The sequence below is a fragment of the Abramis brama genome (genome assembly GCF_963993115.1).
Source record: "Abramis brama genome assembly, chromosome: 16".
In the NCBI taxonomy this organism is placed as follows: Eukaryota; Metazoa; Chordata; class Actinopteri; order Cypriniformes; family Leuciscidae; genus Abramis; species Abramis brama.
In genome coordinates this window covers 27,574,350-27,586,684 of record NC_139978.1, presented here as the reverse complement: position 1 = coordinate 27,586,684, position 12,335 = coordinate 27,574,350, and the positions used below count along the sequence as shown (strand labels likewise).

The 12,335-nt window shown below is 35.8% G+C and overlaps 1 protein-coding gene across 4 annotated transcripts in view; it reads right to left on the bottom strand.

Moving 5' to 3' along the window:
* The window catches only part of prkcz (protein kinase C, zeta), a 111,739-nt gene that overhangs the window by 32,680 nt on the left and 66,724 nt on the right, over positions 1–12,335 (bottom strand). For all 4 annotated transcript variants that reach the window (XM_084087362.1, XM_084087365.1, XM_084087364.1 and 1 more), the window contains 4 exons: positions 6,900–7,031; positions 5,183–5,279; positions 1,919–1,977; positions 1,490–1,678 (listed from right to left, as the gene is read on the bottom strand). In XM_084087362.1, the coding sequence (XP_083943488.1) occupies positions 1,490–1,678; positions 1,919–1,977; positions 5,183–5,279; positions 6,900–7,031 (477 nt within the window). The remainder of the gene's footprint in view (positions 1–1,489; positions 1,679–1,918; positions 1,978–5,182; positions 5,280–6,899; positions 7,032–12,335) is intronic.

Genomic DNA, 12,335 nt, shown 5'->3' with positions numbered 1-12,335 from the left:
ATAGAAAAACAGTAATATTGTGAAATATAATTGCAATTTAAAACAACTCTTTTCTGTTTTAATATATTTTAAAATGTAATTTAATCCTGTGATGTAAAACTAAATTTTCAGCATCATTAGTCCAGTCTTAAGTGTCACATGACCCTTCAGAAGTCATTCTAATATCCTGTTTTGCTGCTTAAGAAGCATTTCTTATTATCATCAATGTTGAAATGTGACCCTGGACCACAAAACCAGTCACATGGGTCAATTTTATGACATTGAGATTTATACATTACCTGAAAGCTGAATAAATAAGCTTTCCATTGATGTATGGTTTGTTAGGATAAGACAATATTTGGCCGATATACAACTATTTGTAAATCTGGAATCTGAGGGTGCAAAAAATTTAAACATTGAGAAAATCGCTTTTAAAGTTGTCCATTTATGTTTGCGATTGTGCTGCATTCACTCACAGAAATAAATATTTTATATATTTACGGTAGGAAATTTACTAAATATCTTCATGGAACATGATCTTTACTTAATATCCTAATGATTTTTGGCATAAAAGAAAAATCGATAATTTTGACCCATACAAAAATGTATTGTTGGCTATTGTCACAAATATACCCGTGCGACATGTGACTGGTTTTGTGATCCATGGTCACAAATCAGTTATTTTTGTGGAAACCGCAATACATTTTTTGATGAATAGAACGATTAAAAGTGTTTTTTTTTTAAAGTCTTTTTTTAAATGTCTTTAAAAAATCCACTGACCCCAAACTTTTGAACGATAAAGTAATTAAATAAATTAATTAAATTACATTTCTTAGTGCATTACAATAAAAAACTATATATAGCCTACTCAACTATATAAAACGTTTAATATATGATATAAATTCTAACATTTTTCAAAGTGAAATTAATCACCAAGAATCTAAATATACAAAACAAAGCAATATCTTTTCTCAGAAAATTGAATGTGGGCGTAACCAGGCTGCTTTTAAAACTGAACTGACGAATATAATGATGTTGTGACAAAGTGAGTAATCCAACTCTTATGACCATTATATAAATTAGCTATCTTTCCAAAATAGTAATTTTTAATTAATTTCTTGTATTATTTGCAGAAGTTTCCTTTTATATTTTATTTTATTGTATTTATTTAATTATTTAAATGCCATGCTCATTGATGAGCTTCATTTGGCTCCTAAAAATATTATGCGGACACAAGAAAAAAATAATATATATAATTCACAGGCAAACAGTCTGATAAACAATAAGAACAAACTGCCTTTATCTTTAGTATGAATAAACCATTTAAGATGAACTGCAAGCAATTTAAAACGAGCACAATCCCACAGCACCACCTACTGGTGTCAATTACACAACAATCACACGTCCAAACTATAGGAGAACGTCCTGCATTTTCCCAGATCTGTGAGGTGCAGCAAAGACACTGACACACCATGATAAAACTGAAGAAGTCTCATCAGCCTCTCATTACCTCATCATCATGGACCAGCTCTTTCTTCACCACCTTCATGGCGTAAATCTGTTCGTTCTTCTTGAGTCGGACCAGCAGCACTTTAGCGTAACTGCCTCTCCCGATGACCCGGATCATGTCAAAGTCCCCCAGGCCGAGACACTGAGAGATCTGAATCCCCTCGATCCCGTCCACCACCGCCTTCAGATCCTGTGTGCACACACAGCGGAAACCTTTTGTCCAAACTGTTAGAACATTTCTCTTGGACAAACTCGAAAATGCTGCAGACATACTGTACAGTGTCAGTGAGGTTTCATGTTACATGCATTCCTTTAAACAGTAGATATAAAGAATGTGAGTTAGAGCATTTGTATATGATTATTAGCGAATGAAACCTTGTGGAAATTTGGGATAATCAGGATAATGATGGGATAATGAGCTGCGTCTTACCTCTGTGTCATCTTCAGCTTTCTCCACTTTCCGGTTGTGTGCTAAGAAAGGGACTGGAACTGAGAGACAAAGAAAAAGAGACTTTCTTATTATTTTCTTGTCCTTTACATTTTTGTTCTGTAGTGTTATTCATTGAATCTTTCTTTTTCCAATATTCTATATATTTTGTCTTTTGAACTTACGTTTGCAGTTTTGTTTTCACACTGTTTCCAAAAGTTCAAAGCAGTCGGATAAGCAAGTCTGATTTATTATAGTGAATTGGTTCATTTAGAAAAACTTTAAAAAAAAAAACCTTTTATTTTGCTGCATCACACATAAATAAGAATGACTATATGACTATAACAATAATAATTATTCATATTATTAATTTATATATTAAGAGAGTATAGGATAAAGTTTTTCAATAAAAAAATAAAAAATTATTTCCCATTTAAGTTTCACAGCAGTTTGAATTAGTTGGTCTAATTCGTGAACTGGTCCTTTCAGACAGTTCATTTCAATGCAGTAGTAAAAAAAAAGATTCATTAATTAGTTTGATGCATTACTCAGAAATAATAATACTTATCAGCAATTATTATTATAATTATATAAATCTATATATTAGGATAAGATAGAAGAAAGTATTTTAACATTGAAAAGAATGACATTTTTTCATTATAGTGAATTGCTTTATGCAGCAGTTAAAAATGAAAAAAAATTAGTGTAATTTTAACTGTAAAATATTTTAAAAACGCTATGGGAAAAAAATGTTAATAGGTTAACGGTAAGTTCCCGTAAAAACTTTAACCGGACATTTCGTGTAATTTTCTCTTTTACCACCTGCATTATCATGGTGGTTGTCAGTGTGTGTTAAAGGCACAAGACAGATTTTAGTAGCAGTGTGCATTGTTGGATTTACTGGTTTAAATTGCAATTTTCTTATTTGCAAATTACAGTTTTATACTGTTTTTATTCTGTAAATATCTTTACATTTGTACTGTATTTTTTACAGAATTATTCAGGATTCTTTTTGTAAATAAACGGGATTAGTTCGATTCATCACTCAGAAAAGTTCCCAAAAAATGTTTACACTAAAATACATTGTATGTTTTGAATTAGATTAAATAAATCAAATGTTGTTTTTTGTTCTAAACCTAACTTACAGTTTAACCCCCAAACAAAGTCCCCCCTTACAGTTGAATCACTTCCAAAAGTTTTAAGAAATTAGTGTAAAGTGCCCCATGCTTTTTCTTTTTTTAAATATTACCTCTCATGTAGTGTGTAATATAGTAGCTGCGTGTAGGGGTGTGCCGGTTTCAGAATTGGTGATGACGGTTATGACGTGAGTCAAATGTGACGGTTCGTAACATAACCGTCGTCGGGGGGGGGAGTTGCGACGTTCGTCTGTTATAGGACAACTTATTTGTGTAGTGTTCAATGTTGTTATCAATAGAGATACGCGGATGGGGTATTAGTTCATCCGCAACCGCATCACATAACTCATCATCCGCACCAACGTTTTTTGACCAGATTTCAAAGCCGCACCCGCCCGCCATCCGCTGATTGTTTTGCGGTCTATGGGCGATGCAATGCTCTGCTGATGCGAGCCGCAAGAAAACCCTTGTCTGTTCTAGAAAGGATACAGCAAAGATATTTAATGCTAATGTATGAGGCATAGGCCTACGCTGAGTTTCATTCATTTACAATGAGATGCGCTCTAGTTCACAATGCAATGCAAGTGAACGCACCGCATCGGAGCCTCGATGTCACGGTTATTACATTGTCTCCTATATTTGCTTTTTATTTATTAAATACATGCAATTGGTTGATGAAACATTTATTAAAATTAAGATACAATTTGTACTAAACGAAATTCGCTTTAAAGAAAGGCTTTCTAAAAAGCAAAACTTAAGGAAGTGGTAAAAACCATGTCTCCCGATTGCAAATGTTCATTGCTAATGTTTATTATTGCAAATGTTTTTCATTTGTTTAATAAATCTCATAATGATGGCACATCACTATATCATAGCTTTTATTTCTATCTCAAATGATTGGCGGTCGGTCAGGGGGTACTTGGCAAAGAATCAAATACAGTTGGAAACGACGTAGACCATTAATAACACAGACTGTTAACAATTGTTTTTAATTAGTATTTAAACATTCTCTATGATAAAAAATGTTTGTAAAAAATATTTTAATAACACGGTTTTGGCGGTTATAGAGTTCTAATGACGGTGTTCAACTATAACCGTCGGTCTCACGGTTATATACTAACCATCACACCCCTAGCTGCGTGTGAATGTAAAATGTCTGTAAAGTTTTAAAGGTCAAAGTGCACAGCAGATAAAGTTATTGTCTCCTAAAAGAAAGAATCGATTCTGAACTGAACTGAAACGAATCGTCAGCATATCCTGTCTTACTTCCTGTTACATGTAACAATGTAACAAATTTGTACAGCGCCAGCCTATGGTCTTCATTGGCTGCCCGCGAATGACGTGTACTTTGACCCGCCCTCAAACACTGTAGATGTAGCTGAAGCCTGGAAGAGTTTGGTTCGTGTTGCCGACATGTCAAGAAGACGCTGTTTTCTGCGCTGTGAATCAACTCTGCACGCACTTCAAAAAGATTAGGACTCACAATGGAATTGATACGGAAAAAACGGCGCCATCGGTCCCCGATACCACTGAGGAAGCCTCCAGAGCTGAAATTCAGATATGGAAATGGGCGTTTCGTTTCCAACACGTGCTGTAAGAAGTAGACCAATCATAAAGGACTGGGCCATCTGACCAATCAGAGCACAGTAGGCTCACGGAAAGGCGGGGTTTAGAGAGACTGAAGCTCTCTAATTAGGTAATGTGCGATGTATATTGTGAGAAATTTCATGTGTTTTTTGACCTTGGATGAATTGTAAACCTATTGTAGAAGACCTCCAAAACAAAATTAAGAACCTTTAAAATAGCACAATAGGGGCACTTTAAATTGATCAAATTCAAAAGAACAATTTCCTTTCACAAATCACTAAGAGAAATGTTTAATGTGTAATGCTATAAGATTCCAGCAGGGGGAGCCACAGACTGGACTGTCTCAGAGGGATGAGCATGTCTCTCTCTCTCTCTCTCTCTCTCTCTCTCTCTCAACTGGGTCAATGTGACATTACTCACACCTGATGTACTACAGTATCCTACCACAGTCAGCAGTGCCCTCTGACAGATAGAGGACAGAATGACCCCAATACCCCCACAAAAACAGCATTTACACATGCACACAGTGGAGATGGAGACCTACTTGCGTCTGTTTCTTCAGGGTCCTCAGGGGGGAGCTCCACTTCCTCTCCACTTTTATCATCATCTACCAACGGCTCCTGTGATGGCATGACTGGATCCTGCAGAGAAAAAACAGATGATACGGGCAAGGTATTTTTCAAATGTCTTTTTCCCCTCTCCTCTTTGAGACTCCAAATCAGAATCTCACTTATCCCAACATGAAATCAAAACCTATTTACTTTCTTAATAAAGGTCCTTTGTGCAAAGACATGTATAAATATTTTCATAATCTTTTATCAAAATCTAATAACTTTCTCTACCTCTGAAATGAATTTTCTTATCTGTTGACATAAACAAAAAATTATGTTAACCAACGTCACAGTTTGCTCTTCACAATCCAATTAAAACACAATGGATTAAATTATTCCATGTTCTACATTATTTCCCACTGAATACTGTTTCACAAAATGTCATATTTTGAAATGTTTCTGAAACTTTTCAAACTATCTTGACCACAAAAAGTAAATGATGATTATTATTATTATTATTATTATTATTATTATTAACATATTATTGAAACATTAATATAATAATAATAAATTATATAACAATAATAATATGTGACCCTGGACCACAAAACCAGGGTAAATTGATATTTATACATCATATGAAAGCTGGATAAATAATACATGATATTTGATATCAGATATTTGTCCGATATACAACCATTTGAAAATCTGGAATCTGAGGGTGCAAAAAAATCAAAACATTGGGAAAATCGCCTTTAAAATTGTCCATTTATGTTCGCGATTTTGCTGCATTCACTTACAAAAATAAATGTTTTATATATTTACGGTAGGAAATTTACAAAATATCTTCATGGAACATGATCTTTACTTAATATCCTAATAATTTTTGGCATAAAAGAAAAATGTATAATTTTGACCCATACAATGTATTGTTGGCTATTGCCACAAATATACCCGTGCGACTTATGACTTATGGAAATTGTTTATCCAGATAGATAGATAGATAGATAGCTAAGTATTCTCAGTCAAAACTCAAGACCATAAATGTGTAACAATGAAATGATGACAAACTTTTGAGAGAAAGATAGAGAGAGAAAAATAGCTATAACGAAAGGAGGCAGGCGAATGACAGAATGTCTTCACAAAATGAGGAAGTTTTGGGTTCTGTTCGAAAAACATCGGATGTAGGAAATCAGAGGTCTGATGTCTTCTGTCATGTAAATAAATCAGGAGTACAATGTTGAATTTCATACTGAATTTCTGACATGCAGAAACCCCTGCGGAAACAGTTTCTTGCAGAAGGTGGTGTTGTGAAGATGTTTGATGTTTAATGTTACAGTTTTTCAGTCTATGATTTCGACATTCTAAGTAAGCACAGAATCAGGTCAATTCAATACTGACAAAGACAGTGTTATCATCTGACAAATTCCACAAGGGTTATCTTGAAACACTGTTTAAAAATCCAACAACACTCTTGAGAAGTGAGAAGAGAGGCAAACTCTTTTTTAAATGGTCAATAAAACATTACAATGAAACAGCGGAGGATGTGCTTATTTGAATGAAATGACAAATGCAAGAAAAATTATTTTTACATTTTGCAAGTCAAATTTTTCACTTCTTTATGCTTTCAAGTCTGACTTCATTTGAATTAAGACTCTCAGTGACAACAGACAGATGATGAATATTTTTAGAGATGACTAAAAGACTCACCATATGCCTTTGACAGGTCAGTGAGACGAGCTTGTGACAGCGTTTATGGACCAGAAGCTTGCAGTTGATACACTTGTATCCCTGACGCCCCAGTCCCCATATCCTCTCGCTGCAGTGGCCACAGTACGCTTTCTGAGAGAGACACAGACACACACGACTACTGAAGTTAGGCTATCGTTATCTGTGATCAGATTAGCAAGTCGAAACACTTCATGAATGAGTTAATCTGTTAACAACAAACTTAAGTAAACTGGGAAAGAAAAGGGATGTCTTACAGATATCACATGAGTAGATGGCACACATGAGCTGAGTAATGAATGCTGAATTCAAATTGAGTTGAAATAAAGCATGGTGACATGAATACACTACTGTTCAAAAGTTTGGGGTTTTAATTTAAAAAGGAAGCAAGGATTCATTAATTGATCAAAAGTGACAAGTGATGGGTTTTTTTTTTTTAACCATTTCACTTTTCTTTTCTTTTTTTACTCATCAAATAATGCTGATAAAAGTTGTAACAGTGTTCCCACAAAAAAACATTAAGCAGCACAATTGTTTTCCACATTAATAATAATATTAAATGTTTCTTGAGCACAAATCAGCATATTAGAATGATTCCTCAATGATCATGTGACACTGAAGACTGGAGGAATTCAGCTTTGCCATCACAGGAATAAAATATATTAAAATAGAAAACAGTTATTCTAAACTGCAATAATATTTCACAATATTACCTTTTTTTTTATTGTATTTTTGATCAAATAAATGCAGCTTTGGTGAGCATAAACATTGGAACTGTATGTGAAGATCAACAGTTTCTGACAGGACGTTGATCAGATAAATATCCCGCATCAGTTGTATGTATCAATGTATTATTTACATTTTATGTATTGCTAAACACATTCTAGATGACACACGCTCAGCATCTGTACATACTTAAAGCCTAGCTAATGATTTCAACAGATTTTGGTTTTAAAATCCAAGCTCGGCAGATCAGAGGACTCTGCTGACTGCTGTAACCAACAATAAGGTTTCAAAAGAACACACACACACCCACACCTGCTCACACACATGCCCTGTGAGTCATAAATAAATGAAAATATCTTTAGCTCAGTTTGTTGTGAGGTTCTCCATCTGTCTGCCGGTGAGAGAAAACGAGCAAGAGACTGAGAGGGACACAATGTTACAGCAAAAAAAGCATGATAGAAATATAGTAAATAATACCGGTCAAAACTGTGGGAATGATTTGCAAAATAAATACAGAAAAGGAGGACATGGGAAAGACCAAGAAAGATGCTAGGCACAAGTCTTCTGTGCATGTGATATGCAAAGCGTCCACCAGGGGGCTCTAACAGCAGGACTTCAGTGCTACATGTAGCATAATCCTATTAAAATATGCTAATCTTTCATTAACGGGCATACTCTTCCACTGACAGTTTCCCCTCTGCCATAGCTGATAACTGAGCATCATCTGGTTTAACGGACCTTCAATAAACCCTCAGAGAAGGACTCAGTGGATATGAGATGCTCTTCTTGTCAGTGCTTGACGTTTCCTCCGTGTTCCTCGACTCTATTTCACAGCTCTGTGAGCATGTCATGATCCCTGTGCTGCCGGTGAGGTTTTAGACAAACACTTTCTCACCATCTAAGGAGATGTTCACCTGCTGCAGTGATTTCTCTGTATCTTTGAAGCCTCCAGCCCTGATGAATGACCTACATTTTCTTGCCGCTTTCTGTCAGGTGCTCAGTTTATGTAACTGGGGTTAAACGTTCGGAAATCAGGGCTTGAAAGTAGCACACATCATCTAAAGCTTGAAGCTGGCACCGGGAAATACACGTTCCTTATGATTAGGGATGGGAATAGTAAAGAGTTGAACCGTTCTGGTTCATCAATGATTCCATTAACAATTATTTTAGTACATGAAAGGAATAAATATTAGGGAAAATGATATGACGCAGTGCCTGAAAATAGGTCTAATATGTTATACAAACTTAGTCCCGGTCACGTTGGAAGTTACCAAGCTGGGGACTATTTTCAGGCGCTGCGTCATATCATTACGCCTGCTGGACTCATGGTACGGCAGTAAAGTTTCTTGATTATTACGCAGGAATGAGAGTATAGTTCCTAGCCATATCAGCCTAGAAAATCGCAACTTTTCATTTTCCGTCGGTCTTAGTACACGATGTAACTACAGAAGAGTCAAGTTTTAAATGGGAAAAATATCGAAACTCTTTGCTCATTTTTTTGAGAGAGATGCTAATGGTCCTGTCCGATTCAATGATCTATGCTAAGCTATGCTAAAAGTGGTACTGCCAGACCCGGAGTTCAGCTAAATGGATTCGAAAACGGTAAGGCTCAACTGTTTAACTCTGGGGGAGTTGTAAAATGAGCCTATTTCCAAAAAAAGTGGAGTGTCCCTTAAAGTGTCAGTCATTCTCTAATTGGACTACACTGGTTGTGCTGTATGTGTCTGATTCACTAAAAAGAAGAGACTCATATGAGTCAGTCATTCTCTAACCAGACCAGACTGGTTGCCCTGTATGTGTTTGATTCACCACATTGCGTCTGTTTCACTAAAAAAGGACCGGATCATTAAAAGAGTTAGGCCTATTCATTCTATAACTTGGGCGCACTGTCTGTTTCGCACTGTAGATTCAGTGTTTCAGTGCTGGTAAATAGCAGTGTAGGAAACACTGTCCGAATATTTTAGTATGCTGATATGTCCATGCAAGAATGCACATACAAAAACTGTTTTTTGAAAAAAACTGAAGCGACTTATCTGAAATCCAGCCGCTTATCAAGACCTAATCTTTTGCTTTTTGTTGAACTAGCACAAAAGACTTCCTGTGTTTTGACAGGGAATGAAAAAACAGAGAAGGTAGTATTAAATTTCCCAACGCGTCTGTTTTATTTCTGACCAAAATCTCAGGATCTTCCTCAAGGACGACTAGAAGGCAGCACCATCAGCAGGAAATGATCAAAGAACAACATCATGAATTCACCTGAAGCTATATCGTTATTCTTAGAAATCTGTGCAATCTTTCATATAAACATCTCTTTCTTCTCTCCCCCTTTCGCATCTGAATCCCAGCACAGCTTCCACCCCATGGACTTTTTGAACATATCGAGCCAGCGCTGCTAAGCAAACGCAGTGCCAGAGAAACAATGTGTATCTGCACCCATTTAAAACACATCAAGTCTGCACGTATCGGGCTTCCATTCAGGACAGTGGATTAAACTTTAAACCCAACCAATTGTCCCCAACAAAAAGCAAACATTTAACACAGCTGAGCGAAAGGGGCCTTCAGGGCCGAGCGTGTGCACCACGTATCCCGGATACAGCAAGAATATCATGGGAATGTAAGGAAAGATCCTCTACTCTCTAAAGACTTGAAAATACTACTACTGCCACTGATGACTGAATACAGCTACTGAAACATCCAAATAAGCCTTTGTTTGTGTCGTTGTGATTATTAAAATGAAAAAAAGGAAATAGATTGAGAAAAGCAGCAAAAACGTTCAGAATTCAACATGATGTACTGTATATGATCAGCATGTTTACATACCAACCTATATGAGTGTTGTAGTGTGGGTGTTGTTAATCTTTAATATCTTCAATATGCGAAGAGTTTAGCCAATCACGACAGAAGTAATTCGCATAAAAAGGTATACAGCCTGTTTAACTCTTAATGTCAGAGAAAGGGTGGAAAATAGTCTTTAAAGACTAATTACGACTGTTCTTGGTGCAAATTATAATTGGACTTCGGAAAATAAAAGAGGATTGATATGAATTTGGCATCTTAAAATCTGAAGTATAAGTGGGTTGGACAGAGTAATGTCCCAAATGACAAAAGAACAGCTTATTTCTAGCCTTTTTCAATTTCACTTTCAATGAAGCAGTTTTTGAATTAAGTTTGTCAATCTATTAAAATGTTTAAATTAATGAATTACATAATATGCAGACTTAGTCCAATTCACAAATATCAATATTTGCTAATAAATAAATAAAGCTAATTTAAAGAAAGTGGTACATTATTTTGTTGCCATAATGAATTAATTATACTAAATTAACACATTAAATCAACAGATCAGTTGTTGCAAATGAAGACAAGAGAACATTTCTAGCCTTTATCAGTTTTCACTTTCAATAAAGCCGTTTTTGAATAAAGGTTGTCAATCGATTCACTTTTAAAAAATAAATTAATAACATAATATGCAGATTAATTAAGTGAACAAATCAAAAATATCCATATTTTATAAAACATAAATGCAAAAAATTCTATAAATAAATCAAACAGAAAAATCAATAAATAAATTCCAAAGAAAGATGATAATTCAAAGACATTATTGTGGCAAGTGTAGTATAGTAAAGTATAAATGAGCAAATAGACAAAAAGTGCATGGTCAATATATATTGTTTCCATATTAATAAATGAATCATACAAAATTAACACACTAATTGGACAACACTAATCTGAATCATTTATAAGTATGTCATATAGAGCAGGAGATGGAAAATGACCAGAGACACGACATAAACATCTAATGCAAAACTTTTAACCCAGCAGAACAATATCAGTCTTCTTTTTGTAGCTCACTATTTTTTTATGAGGAACAGGAAAAAGCACCAAGAGAGGCTCAAATGTTTATGTCAGACACTTTCACATGCGCACCCACCCTCCCACACACACACACATACATACACACACACACACACACACACACACACAGCCCTTCTCGCCTGCCTCTGTATTTTTCACTTCCTCTCCTCCTAATCCTCCCCCTTTCTCTCTCTTTTGTAAAGAGGGAATAAAACATGTCTAATTCAAAGTCATCCATGTCGTTTAGCAGTTTCTAAAACACACACACTCCTGAGCCATAAGTGGGACACTGACAATAATTACAAGGACCTGAGGCTCTTCAGAGTGACATCATCTGTGAATCATCCGCATACATATGAGCGCTGCCCTATCGGCCCAAAAACGCCCACGTACATAGCACACACACTCTGATCACACACACACACTAATCACAATCTTAGATACATGCTCAGATCTAAAAAAAAATGGACTGGGGCTCATCAACCTGAGTTCAAGTTTGAAAGGAATGCAAAGCATGCTTGGCAGAACTGGCACAGAACAAGGACAAATCCTGAGAAAGACATTTACATTGAAAAGCAGTGACAGAAAACAAACACAAGCAAGTAAAAATAGAGTTTCTGCTCACATAGGAGAACACCACGTAACTGCTTCAGCAGGAAAAAATGTAAGGATGAGAAAAAGCATGGGAGAAAGACACGGGGTGTGATTTCATTCTGTTCCCTCACGACTTGGCAAACGCTCCACAGCATCCTTACAGCACAGCAGAGCTGGATCAGACTCACCATGAGGATTCACCCGAGATGCCTTACAAATGATTCAACCGGGATGGATTTCTGA